Source organism: Macaca thibetana, chromosome 7 (assembly GCF_024542745.1).
Source record: "Macaca thibetana thibetana isolate TM-01 chromosome 7, ASM2454274v1, whole genome shotgun sequence".
In the NCBI taxonomy this organism is placed as follows: domain Eukaryota; kingdom Metazoa; phylum Chordata; class Mammalia; order Primates; family Cercopithecidae; genus Macaca; species Macaca thibetana.
Genome location: NC_065584.1, coordinates 26,579,166 through 26,593,647, shown reverse-complemented (window position 1 = coordinate 26,593,647; position 14,482 = coordinate 26,579,166). Strand labels below are relative to the sequence as shown.

At 35.6% G+C, this 14,482-nt stretch overlaps 1 protein-coding gene across 3 annotated transcripts in view; it reads left to right on the top strand.

Annotated features, from left to right (window-relative positions):
- Window positions 1-14,482, top strand: part of TSHR (thyroid stimulating hormone receptor) — a 181,562-nt gene that overhangs the window by 104,813 nt on the left and 62,267 nt on the right. For all 3 annotated transcript variants that reach the window (XM_050796237.1, XM_050796236.1, XM_050796239.1), the window contains 2 exons: window positions 919-990; window positions 7,324-7,398. In XM_050796237.1, the coding sequence (XP_050652194.1) occupies window positions 919-990; window positions 7,324-7,398 (147 nt within the window). The remainder of the gene's footprint in view (window positions 1-918; window positions 991-7,323; window positions 7,399-14,482) is intronic.

The following is a 14,482-nucleotide window of genomic DNA, read 5'->3' as shown; positions in this document are numbered from 1 at the left end:
ATGTACTTTATGTATATTCTGATAGCATTCCAAGACATTTCCATTGACAAGTACATGTTATAAATTCAGTAGTCTTAATATACTTATGAATATATTGTGTTGTTCACACGAATGTTCATTGCAGCACTTTTCACAATAGCAAAAACATGGAATCAATCTAAATGTCTATCAGTGACAGATTGGATAAAGAAAACGTGGTATATATGCACCATGGAATATTATGCAGCCATAAAAATGAACAAGATTATGTCCTTTGCAGGGACTTGGATGGAGCTGGAGGTCATTATCCTCAGCAAACTGACAGAGGAACAGAAAACCAAATACCACATATTCTCACTTATAAGTAACAGCTAAATGATGCGAACTCACGGACAAAAAGAGAACAGAGAGACACTGGGGCCTACTTGAAGGCAGAGGGTGGGAGGAGGGAAAGGAGCAGAAAAAAGTAACTATTGGGTACTAGGCTTAATACCTGGGTGATGAAATAATCATTACAAAAAAAAACCCTGTGACACGAGTTTACCTATATAAAAATTTGCACATGTACCCCCAAACCTAAAGTAAAAGGTAAAATAATCACGTTTTTCAATTTAATAAAAAGACCCCCAAGAAATCTTGCCCTTCAGTTAACAAATAAAGTATGATGCGAGGCAAGACATATTAGTTTACTGCTAATTCATAGATGAGGTTTGATGATTTATTTTCTGCATCTGAATCTCACACTCAATTCTTATTGGGAGAAAAAATGTATATGTATGGTTCTTTGGTATGTTTGTTGAGTTTTTTTTTGTTGATTATGTGTAAGGAAACATATGTAAAAACTGTCATGCTTTTTAATAATGTGTTTTTATAATTAAGGTGAATTATTAGAAAGGCCCAAAGATTAAAACTCTAATTGTGTGATTGTTATTTTCACAGGAAGCTTATTGAGACTCGCCTGAGAACCATTCCAAGTCACGCATTTTCTAGTCTGCCCAATATTTCCAGAATGTGAGTTTTTTTAAATATAAAGAGAAGTTTGCATTTGTGATATGTTATTCTCTAAATGTGTCCTATCAAGAAAAATACTCGCTATTATACTTGCATAAATCAATGGCAGTTACATTTTCAATGTATATGACAATTTTATGTACATAATTTTTATTTGATTTTGCTATATCTCCACTCCCTAATTCCTATATGATTTTTTAAAACCTAAATCAAATTTAGATTAATTTGGTTTTGAGAATTTCATAATTCTCGATGTATTTTAATATATCTTGGGATGTGGCAAAACCTTAGCTGTAAATCTCTCCTATAAACATCCCATAGTTTATAAGCTAAACATATACACAGACAAACATCCATCTGTCCTAGTCACCAATTCTTTCACTACTAATACAAATATTTACATTTTATTATAAACATAGCCAATGGTTTCAAATCTCTCTCGCATTAAAAGAGAATTAAAAATAATTCTAAACCTTAAAAATTGAATTGCTATCCCCTTAGAGTGAGGAGAAAATGGATTTTCCATATTGGGTGGACAAAGAGTGAATGAAATGAAGCAGATCTTTATTTCATTTAATTGATTTTGACAGGCAATCCAGATAATTCAGGCATGCGAAATAATATAACCAGAAGCAATCTGTACAGTTTTTGGCTAAATGCACTCACTCCGTGGCCATTTGGTTAGTGTTTCTGTCATTTCAGTAGTTCTCAACCACAGGCAACTCTACCCCTATAAGCATTTAGCATTTTTGGTAGAGACGGGGCTGCTACTGGCACCTAGTGAGTAAAAGTGAAGGTTGCTGCTAAACATTCTACAGTTCATAGGACATTCCCCATAACAGAATTATCTATTCCAAAATGTCAGCAGTGCTGAGACTGAGAGACCATCCTATTGAACATCTCTGCAGTTTTTTATGTTGCTAACAAGTCCTTCCTCTTTCAGATTCTTGCCTCTTTGTTTTCCTTCATATTCCTCTTTCATTCCTCTTCTTGTCTCACCCGGCTACTCTTCCTCAGTCTCCTTTTCTGACTTCCTATTTTAATTTTGCCAGCTACTTAATTACCAGCTCTTTCTTTGTATATTTTGTTCTAATTCCTCTATACCCCACTCTCCATGAGTAAACACTCCCATTCCTTTGGCTGCACTATTTCCTAACACAGCTAATTTCCAAACATTACCACTTTGATGTCTCACAGGCTCTTCAAAACCAGCATATCCAAAATAAACACATCATCTTCCTCCCAAGCTATCTCTTCTCTTTTAACAGCACCACTTTAGCATCCTATAAGCTAAAAACCTCGAATTCTCTAGCTCTTCCTTTTCCCTCATCTACCTTATACAACTGCCTATTTGGTGTCTCTACTTGCATGTCCTAGCAGCTTGGCCATTACTTCATTCATTCAACAGATATTTATTGAGCCCTCTTTGTGCCTGGCACTTTGCTAGATGTTCCGTGTGTAACAGTAGACAAAACTCACAGAGGTTCAGTTTTATTCCTAAGAGAGTGATGAGTGTCATGATGGGGTCAGTTATTGGGTGATATGGAAACTCACATAAGAGGTCTATTATCTAAACAGGAGCAGGGAGAAGAGTTGGAGAAGACTTCCTGAAAAAAAAAAATCGCACCTGACCTGTGATCTGCCTTACATAGCAAAAAGCAGAAGGGAAAATCCTGGGCTTTCTGAAGAATTAAAAGTTTCTTGGAGGTAGAGCTTACGCAGGGAGGTGGGCAATAGAAAAACATAGAACTTGGGTCTAAGTTAGTACTGGGTCTTGTAAATCATGTGAAGGAGTTTGAAATCTTCCCTAAGGGCTGAGCCATTCAATGGTTTTAAGCAGGCAAGTGAAACGGTCAGATTTTCATTTGAGAAACATTCCCTTGGCTTTGCAGTGGAGTGATGGGTGGAAGTGGAGCAAGGCTGTAGGCAGGAAGCTAGTGAAGAGGCTGATGCAGCGCCCAAAGGACGGGATGGGAAACTGAAGGATGATCATTGAGTGGGAATAATGCAAAAGGATAGAGATTTGAGACATAAATAAGGGAGGGCTGATAAACTTCAAAGTTGTCTGATTTGGAGATGGTGGGAGATGGAAAAGAAATGCATACAAGTTTCTGATTAGGACATCTGTGTGGTTGATGAGCACATTCATTTAGGCAGAGAAGTGTTTTGTATATTTGCTGTGGAGGGTCAGGGGGTGTGTTAGGAATTCAATCTGGGGCGTATGGCGTTTGAGGTGCAGATCGAGTACATATCAGGACATAGACAGAATTTTTTCATTCATTTGACAAATATTTGTTTAGCCCCTACTATGTGCCAATCACTGCTCTGAGAGCTGGTGATACATCAGGGAACAAACAGACAAAGATCCATGTCCCCATGGAGTTTCCATTTGAATGGGAGGAAATAGACAATGAACGAAAAACACAATAAATAAGCAAATTAGATACTAATTTAGAAGGAAATAAGTGTATGGGACAAAGAAAAAAATAAATTAGAGTAAAGAGGATTGGGAGTTCTGGGTATATAGGGGCACACAGGGAGAGATTCAGGTAGAGATTAAGAGTCACAAACAAATGGGTGTAACTGGGACCAGGAGGAGGCATCCATAGAGAGGGAGAAGCTAAAGAGAGTGAAGAAAGAACAATTTTAAGAGCATGTGGTCCCTGAAGAGGCAGGGGGGGATGAAATCCAAATAGAGGGATTGGCCTTCTATAGGAAGATGGTCACATTTTACATCATAACAAGAAAGTTATGTTGTAGGACTTTCTCCTTAGTTCAGCTAAAAGCCAGGTTCTTGTCACAAGGCCATAAAATATTAGGCTCACAGACACTTTGCAAAGTGATAAAAATAGAATTTATTGGGTGAAAGGGGAAAAAAGGGAAACAGGGACTCTCAGCAAAGCGCCTCACAGATTGAATCCCAGGTACCACCTCAGAACAGGAAAGGCCAGGCTCCTCCCCACTATAAATGAACTTCCCAAAGCTCCACCCCAGTACATACTTCTCCCAGGGCACAGGCAGTTGAAGGTTCTGCTACGGAGCCCTTTTCTACTTAACTGTCTCAGTTGTAGGAAAAGATGGGACAGATGCAGGTAAACTAACAGGCTTATTGGTTGGGAATTCAAGGCATTCTCATTTAAAGTTTCAAACATTTCTATAACTTATCAAATTATTAAAAGACATCTAAGAAGATGGAAGATGGAAGTGGCAGAGTTAGAAATTTGATGAGAAGATTTGAAATAAAAGTGATGAGCAATAAGAAGAGGGTTGGTTGACTGAGATATAGGAGACACCCAAACAGATCTGAAGGCTCCACTGAGGCTTCCCCCAGGAAGAGTGCTGGATTCTCCAGTCTGGGTTAAGTGATAGGGTTCCCTGAACTCTATCAAGCACTTAACACCTTGCGTTAATCCCATTTACCTTGTATGTTAATCTGTATCTCTGAGTACTGTGAGTTCCTTGAAGGTAGGGAACAGGCCTGTTTTGTCATTGTCCAGAAGGATGTCTGTCATACAACTAATGTTCAATACATATTTGTGGAATAAAAGCACATATACATACCTGAATAATAATTAAAGATTTGATATATCTTGGGGAGAAAAAAGAGATCAATAGGATGAAGCTAGGTTTGTCTGAGATGGTTCAAATTCCCACTTGGTATTCTGGCATAATTGTTAACAGCACCTTGCTTTAACTCACAAAAATAGCCCAGTTTGAATGATAAATCATATGATGATTGTAATGATTATATGATATTTACATATGAAGAAGAAGTAGGATCTGATTTTTCCTAGTTATAGAATGGGGTAAGTAAGCAGGGAATAGCAATTTTTATCCCACTGAATAAACGATTCCTACCAGTTGTCTTCACAACCAAGCTATCACAGCCCTTCAAAGAGGTGTTATTAGGTTGGAGAAACTGGAACTTCCATTTGATAATATGGGCCAAGTGACTATCCTTCTGGAATCTTAAGAAAGACTCATACTTCTTAACGAAGAAATTCAGTAGAAGATTTGGAGCAACGGAAAAGATGCTTAGGAAAACCAGTTGGCAGCCTTGAAAAATGAATCTTGCTCTGCTAGCTGGCTCAGCTTCATCCATGATAAATCCCCACAGTCTCTACATGGCACATTAATTCTTTTCAATCTGTTCCACTGTTTCCTTTATGTTAGAAATATATTTGTATCAAAAAAATTCATATGTTATTATCCACAAGAGGCAAAGGGTTAAGAGACTGGGTAAATCAAAGGATAATTGTTTAGAGAACGAGTAGTTCAAAATAGAAAGCACAGAGCCATTAGAATACTTGTAATAACCAAGACAAAAACTCAGAATGGAACAATCAGCACTCCTCTTGTAAACATTGCATTGTTGAGGATATTTTATGGGCAGATTCAATTCACACGTTAGGCCAGTGGTTCTCAACACTGCCCACACATTAGAATCGGCTAAGAAGCTTTTGAAAAGTAAAAGACTCATCCCTCATAAACTCTGATTTAATTATCCTAGACCAGGTCTTGGACATTTGTGTATTTTAAAAGCCCTTCAGGTAGTTTAATTGCATGTCCAGGGTTGAGAATCTCTGCTATGGCTATAGCTGGAAACCAGCTGTCAATTGTTCATTTTCACAAATGTCATAGAAATACCTCTCAACAGAAAGTGGTCATTGAGTTTGGCCGCATTAGTTATTCTCATCACAAGATGGAATTTGAGGAAACTATTTGAAACATTCCTTATATGTTCTTGACAAGTTGTATTTAGGAATTTCTCTTCCTTTTTCAGTACTTGAAGCTTTTATCTGAATTACTTTTTGCTTACAAAGTTTAAGACGGACCTTGAATTTTCAGTTTCATTTAAAATCACGAAGAGAATTCTTAAGTGAGTATGTAGTCACCCTGTGGAATGCTCCTCTAGAGAACTGCGGTTTTCTCTTCATCTTTGAAACTACATGTCTAATTCCATGTTATTAGACATTCCATTAAAAATGCTTCTTATTCACTCTAGTGTTCCTTTCTGATGCTCGTGGGGTTTTTTTTGTTTGTTTTTTGTTTTTTGGGTTTTTTTTTTTTTTTTTTTTTTTTTGCTATTTTGAGGAACTCTTCTATTCATTCAGTCGCTTAATAAGAGTCTACAACATGCCAAGCACTCTGAAAGGCACTCAAGAGTCAGTGGCCAAAAACAGACACAGTTCTGCATTTCAGAGAATTTACAGTCTAGTGAGACACCATAAATATCACCCAAAGAATGGGAAGTTTGCACTGTGATAATTAGTGAAAGGAGTCTGTAGTGATATATAGTGATATCTCACTATATATATCCCTGTATATATACCATATATATACATATGTATGGCAGATTCAATTCAAACTATAGGTCAGTGGTTCTCAAAATTGCCTACACATTAGAATCAGCTAAGAAGCTTTTGAAAAATAAAAGTACTTGACTCATCCTTCATAAACTCTGATTTAATTATCCTAGACCACGTTTAGACATCTGTGTATTTTAAAGGCAATAGAAGAGTTCCTTTAAAATGGAAGAGTTCCTCAAAATCGAAAAAAAAAAAACAAAAAACAAGAAAACACAAGCATCAGAAAAGAACACTAGAGTGAATAAGAAGCATTTTTAATGGAATGTCTAATAACATGGAATTAGACACGTAGTTTCAAAGAAGATGAAGAGAAAACCGCAATTCTCCAGTGGAACATTCCACAGGGTAACACCATATGTATATATATCCCTATATATACATATGGGAAATTTTAATCAGGGAGTTTGGGGAAAGTTTCTGAAGGAAATGACAGTTAAATGAGAACTTAGGATAAATAGGAGTTAACATACAGGAAGAATTCAGGTATCACGAGATCTGAAAAAAAAGTAGTAAGTAATTTTAACATAATTAGGCAGAATCTATGAGGGTTATACATGTTGCATGATCTGGGAAACCCATAACAAAAAGTTACGTCAAAAATAGTATGTTTGGGCCGGGCGCGGTGGCTCAAGCCTGTAATCCCAGCACTTTGGGAGGCCGAGGCGGGCGGATCACAAGGTCAGGAGATCGAGACCACAGTGAAACCCCGTCTCTACTAAAAATACAAAAAATTAGCCGGGCACGGTGGCGGGCGCCTGTAGTCCCAGCTACTCAGGAGGCTGAGGCAGGAGAATGGCGGGAACCCGGGAGGCGGAGCTTGCAGTGAGCCGAGATCGCGCCACTGCACTCCAGCCTGGGCAACAGCGTGAGACTCCGTCTCAAAAAAAAAAAAAAAAAAAAAAAAATGTTTGAAGTTTACAACCTTATTAACTTTCTATTTTGTCTTATTTTTTCTGACATTCAGCTACTTGTCTATAGATGCAACTCTGCAACAGCTCGAATCACACTCCTTCTACAATTTGAGTAAAGTGACTCACATGTAAGTACAAGGAAAAGTGCAGCATAGACCTAAGCCACAACCACTCTTGACTGATAATCTTGGGGCTCCAGATGGCAGTGGGAGCTGGTTTCTAGATTGTGAGTCAAAACTTCCGTCTATGATTAAATTATTAACTTGTTCTCATTCTCAATTTATGTTAATTCATCTTCATTATACCTCAATTCCATAGTTGGAAGTTAGACAACATGAAAAGTTCTGTTCTTGAACCACTATCTGTTCTATTACTACTGTGTCAGCATATTTTGTTGATGTGAATGTCAGTGAGACAATAAGTACTTACTGAGTAACTACTTGATTCTATGGTCTGTACAAGATTCTACAAAGCTGGCATATTTTCCTTAATTCGGAAAGAGAAGAGTTGCTTAGTGAGATTAGGACAGTAGGGAATTTAATAACCTTAGTTCTGGGGTGGGTCAGAGTTGGATCTGAACACCAGCATCTCTGCCTACTCCTTATCTCGCCTTGGACAAGTCATGTAACCTTTCCTAGCCTCATTTGCAAAATAAGTGTAATAAGAGTTGCAACTTCATGTTTATCATAAATATTGAATTATATCTAGCAAATGAAAACCAGTCAATATACCTCAGAATAATTTTTCTATTTCTCTAGTAGATTACAATCTATTAAAAGTGTTACATAAATAATCACATTGCATTATTTTAAGCAGCTATGTATTAGCATTATTTTAAGCAGCTATGTATTACTAATCATTAACTCGATTTTCTTGATGAAGAAACAAAAATACTTATCTATAAATACTTAGTATATCCTACCATTACATTAAACATTGCATGAATGTTATTTGTCTGGTTATTATTTAACCCTTAAAACAACCCTGTGAAGCAGATACAATTATTTCCATTATTTATATAAGAAAAACATAAATGCAGAGAGGCTAAATATGTTTTCCTTGGTCGAACAGTTACTAAGGGATAGGGCCAGAATCTTTATACCATAAATGTATTACTTAAAAATTATTCCCTATCCACTACATTAAGTTGCTTTCAAGAATATTGAGGCCCAAGATACTGCTTCCAAGTATGGTAGGCTACCTTACATCAGATCAACTATTTGTCTGAGAATAGCTTAAGGAGCTGAATCTTTTTTAAAATGTTTGAAAATATTAGAGTGTTATGAAAACAGTAAGAACTCAATGGGCAATAAGCAAATCCCAAAAACATCATTTGGTTATTTTTCCCCTTCAGGTATTTCCTGAATTGTAAGCAACAGCTTAAGGGCTAAGAAGCTGACCAGAGGTTTAGCATCTATTAGGGCTAGGAAAATCAAAATTTGAGTTCAGGGCTTGCTAAGAAAGATTGTTCCTAGTAAACAATCCAGGGTTTTAGTTGAGATCACTGAAGAGCTTCATCTTAGAAGTATGGGAAAACTGTGAATAGATCAGCCCTTGCAAAGACTAAAACCTAGCTTTGAATCAATCAAAAATAACTCAAAAGTTTGCGGGGCAAAAAAATCAAGAGAAGAAGATAGACAACAGAAAATGATCCTTAGGAAGTTCAAATATTGGAGTTATCAGACACAGACTTTAAAATAACTAGCATGTTCAAAAATTTAAGTGACAAGAGAGAATTTCAGAATAAAACTGAAAATGATAAAAAAGATCAGTTGTAAACTCTAGAATCTAAAAAGTCAATAACAAAAATCTAAATACATGAGTTTAACAAGAGATTAGACAGAGCTCAATGGAGAATTAGTAATCTGGAAGATAGGTCAGAAGACTATAATCAGTCTGAAGCATGGAGAGAAAGAGAAAATAAGAAATATGTAGCACAATAAAAAGTCTAGCATACCTATGATTAAATTATTAACCTGTTAGATCCCAAGAAAAGAGAGAAAGAATGAGAGAAGCAATATTTGAAAGAAACTTTCCAAAACTCTTAAGAGACACCAAGTCACATATGTTAGAAGTACTGCAAACCCCAAAAGGATAAATATGAAGAAAGTCACATCAAGCCATATCATAGTAAAATTGCTAAAAAACAAAGACAAAAAGAAAATTATAAAAACCAGCAAGGCTGGGTGCAGTGACTCATTCCTGTAATCCCAGCATTTTGGGAGGCCGAGGCGGGTGGATCACAAGTTCAGGAGATTGAGACCATCCTGGCCAACATGGTGAAACCTCATCTCTACTAAAAATACAAAAATTTGCTGGGCATGGTGGTGTGTGCCTGTAATCCCAGCTACTCAGGAAGCTGAGGCAGGAGAATCACTTGAACCTGGGAGGTGGAGGTTGCAGTGAGCTGCACTGCACTCCAGCCTGGGCAACAGAGCGAGATTCCATCTCAAAAAAAAAAAAAAGCAGCAAGAAAATAATAAATAATACTTTCAAGAATGTAACAAGACTAATAGCTGACTTTTCAACAGAAATCATGGAATTTATAAAACAATAGAAAGGTATTTGTGAACAACAAAACAGCAAATATCTGCCAGACCAACCAGAAGATTATTTAAAATTAGAAAAAGATAGATACTTCAAGCAAACAAAAATTGAAAGAATTTATTACCATTAGACTCATATTAAAGGAACTACTAATGGGAATTACTAAGACAAAAGTAAAGCGATTCCACATGCTAACACATTTCTGTGCAGGAAGAAATGAAAAGCAACAGAAAAGGTCAATATATGGGTAAATATAAATGAACCTTGACTGCACAAAATGAAATAATGTCTTAGGGGATTTAAAATACTGTTCTTTGCTCTGCATGATAGTGTGGGATCATAAAATTGTGCTAACTGAAAGTGTATTAAGCAATCTTAATAATCAATAAGAAAAATTGTGTTGTGACTTCTAAAAGCTTTTATGAAAACATTAAAATTTCTCAGTTATAAATAGGAAAAAATAATAAAACTAATATTTCACATACTGTAATTGTCAATATTAGAAACACTTACAAGTAAAATGCTTTACTGCTTTGTAAAAACTTACCAAGAGTAGCTTAGACAGTGCTTGACCTTTTATCTTTATTATATAAGTTACAAGAGAATATCTTTTCAATACCCTGGGAAATTGTCATACTTCTTTCTAAGTCTAGATTAGCTTCCATCATTTTATCCTTTGCTTTTTAAATATTATAAAATATTTTCAAGTGTTTCTTTAATGTGAATTTTTTTTTTTTTACCGTCATTGTATCTTTTGGGACATCTTTATCCTTTGCATCCATTTTTCTCCCATCACTAAGTTCCTCTGATTAAATATCTAGAGTTTCTCAGCCAGCCTGGACAACATAGTGAGATCCTGTCTCTACCAAAAAAAAAAAAAAGAAAAACAAAATTAGCTGAGCATGGTAATGCAAACTTGTGGTACCAGTTACACAGGAGGCTGAGGTGAGAGGATTAATTGAGCCCAGGCATTCAAGGCTGCAGTGAGCTATGATCACACCACTGCACTCCAGCTTGGATGACAGAGCAAGACCTGGTCTCTAAAATAAATAAATAGTCTCAGATGGTGGTATCAACTTTTCATGCCAGTGATTTATTCTATGATTCCATTTGGATTTCCTTTCAGTAACATTACATTTCATTTCTTTGCTTCATTTTCATCTTTATTGGTAAATTCACTCTTTCAATTAGCCATTTTTAGGCAATGTCATATGAGGTGATTACTGGGAAACACATAGGAAACACAATGACATGCTTTATTGTTTGTGAATGAACTGAGCAAGAGATGCCCAGTGAGCAACCATCAATGACTTTGAAAGAGAGATGTAGTTGGTCACCTATTATAATGCGCATCTGTTATTTACATAGTGATCTGTGGACTGAAGAGCTGGCAACAAAGTTTGTACTTTATTCAGTGATTAATAGTTAATATACTATGGCAACTGAAACTTGAGGGATGTTGTTGAGGACAGTTATCATTTACATTTGATTAAATCATGGTAACTGAACTTCATGTGTATTGGAGCCATGCAAAGTAGAACTGCTTGTATGCATAGAATTAAAATATGCAATAGCTTTTTTAAAAAGTCTAGGACATTATAAATAATGTTAAAGTATTCTAAGCATCTTTGAATTATTTGAGAAGTGGTGAAAGTACTAACTGAAATTAAACTTTTATAAATCATAAATAAATATTTTAACTCACAGGGCAGCTACTAAAATGCTTGTAGAAGACTGGATAACTAATAGGCTAATAGTAGTGGGGAATGAAATAATGAAATTAATTAATTAATACAAAAAAAGCAAGAAATTGGAAGAAAAAGAGAGTTTCTGGAATAAATAGTAGATTTAACTCCAAATAATCAGCATTTACATTAACTGCATTAAATGTATAAGGACTAAATACTCTTAAGTAAAATACAAAGATTGATTGGTTAATTTTTAATACTCGCTGTATGCTGCTTACAAGAGACATTTTAAACATTATACAGAAAGGTTGAAAGTGAAAAGAGAAAAATACATAAAATGCAAACAGTAACTAAAAGAAAACTGATGTAAATATACATATATATAAAGCATAAAGCCTTACTCTAAGGGAGTAGAGTAATTACTTCATAATGATTAAAGGAATCACTATATAAGATATACTGATTCTAAATTTAATGTCTGTAAGAGCATAGCTTCAAACCGTATAAAGCAGAAACTGGTAGATCTAAAAAGATAAACAATAATTGGCAATCATAGTGAGAGCTTGTTTTAATATAGTTTTATCAATAATTGATAGAACAAGCACACCAAAATAGTAAATATACTGATAAAAATTAAAAGATTTGAACATAATTTACAAACTTGATTATATTGACTTATAAAAAATATTGTATCCAACAACTGCAGAGTATATATTCTTTTCAAGGACACATGGAACATTTGCTAAAATTGACCGCATGTGGGGCCATAAAAGTAAGTCTCAATAGATTACAAAAAAAATTAAAATCAGCATGTAAATAACCTAACTTCTAAATAACTCTGACTTCTAATTAACCATAGAATTAAGGAAGAAATCATAATAAACATTAGAAAATAATTTTAACTAAATGATAATAAAAATATGACATATCAATACCTGTGGGATGAGTCAAAGTCATGCTCAGAAGAAAACATATAGCCTTAAGACAACATATATTAGAAAAGAAGGCTAAAAATAAATCATTTATGTATCCTTCATAAGAAGTTTATAACAGAGCAGTACATTAAAACCAAAGAAAGTAAAATAACACTGAGACCCAGGAAGGCTGAGGATCCCCAGCACAGTAAAGACAACAATAGTCTACAAAATTGAAAACCAAATCTTCTGACTCCAAATGTGATATCCATTTATCAAACCATTTTGCTTCTTTGCCCCCTCACCAAAAATAAAATCAATTAATTTGTAGTGAAGTCCTATATAAACCCTACTGATCTTAAAAGCAGTCATTTCGTTGTTGTTGTTGTTTTGTTTTTGTTTTTGTTTTTGAGACAGAGTCTCGCTCTGTCACCCAGGCTGGAGGGCAGTAGTGTGATCTTGGCTCACTGCAAGCTCCGCCTCCCAGGTTCACGCCATTCTCCTGCCTCAGCCTCCCCAGCAGCTGGGACTACAGGTGCCCGCCACCACTCCCGGCTAATTTTTTGTATTTTCAGTAGAGACGGGGTTTCACCCTGTTAGCCAGGATGGTCTCGATCTCGTGACCTCATGATCCACCTGCCTTGGCCTCCCGAAGCACTGGGATTACAGGCATGAACCACCGTGCCCGGCCTCATTTTGTTTTTATTATGACCTTTTTTCTCACAAAGATTCCAGTTGTTATTTATAAATTTTTTTAAGTAAATATTCAGTTGTCTACTCTGAGCAAAAGTGTTAACTTCCTAAACCAAAGGAAACTATTAAATACAGTAATTAAAAAGAGAATGAGTTTAAAAATAAATTATTAAAAGACCATTTGCTTATATACTTGAGATATTGAGAATCTAATATCTTAAAAATTTAAAGAATAATGTACCTTATATTCTTCAAATGTTTCTCATATGTATCTGACATTATTGTCTGCAAATGGTTTTGGTCAATAGAAAAGATTAGTGAAGATTTTTGCATGCATGTCACCCAAATGTTTAATACATTTGTTTTATAATCATTTATTAAGCAGTGACTATATACAAAGCATTATAACTTTCATGAGAAAAATAGAGCTGAAAGATCACTCATCTTTGCTCAAGGAATTGAGAATGGTTTTGTGGGTATAAGGCATGAAACTGAGTATCAGTATAGAACGATTTGTTTAATTTATACACCACATAAGTACCATCAACCAAACTTTCCTGGGATTCCTCAGTATAGAATTAAAGCCCTCAGATTTGTTTAGGAAAGAGAGCTCTTTATTGTGTTGGATTTGCTGCAAGAATAGATATGTAGGTACTAAACTTATGAATAGACATTTCAAATGCCAATGCATATTGCCAGCATTTATTGAAAAGCTCCAATGAGGACTACATCAGCAGTAAAATAACACAATGTTATTCCATTTCCTAAGTGTGTTTTCTTTCTAAGCTGCCCTTCGAAACCGACTTTTTTTGGTCCTGTGATTTGGTAAATAGAAAGCTGAGCAGTGCCACTTCTAATTATCCCTGCCAGTACTTGTCCAGTCTTACGGAGCTCTATATACATCCTCTGAGATGGCTTCCCAATTCACATTTAGATTTTGTTCTGTGATATGAATTAGAGTATTAGAACGTAAGCACTCTTTAGTCTAAAGCTGCCTCCTTGTAAATTTGGCCTAAAGGCCTCTCTGTACACAGTGAACTATAACCTAACTGGGTATGCGAACAGACCACAGACAATAACTTACTTTTTTACCAATCACTGAGTTTCTGCCAATCACAGGTGACCAATTGTTCAAACAATGTTCAAATAAGGCAAATACTGAGCTATAACCAATCCAGCTGCTTCTATACCTCACTTCTGTTTTCTGTATATCACCTTCTTTCCACTCCCACCTCCAGAAATTCTCTATCACACAGCAGCACCAGAGTCTCTCTGAACCTATTCTGGTTAGGGGGCTGCCTGATTCATGAATTATTCTTTGCTCAATTAAACTGTTAAATTTATCTAACATTTTCACCTTAACAGTACTG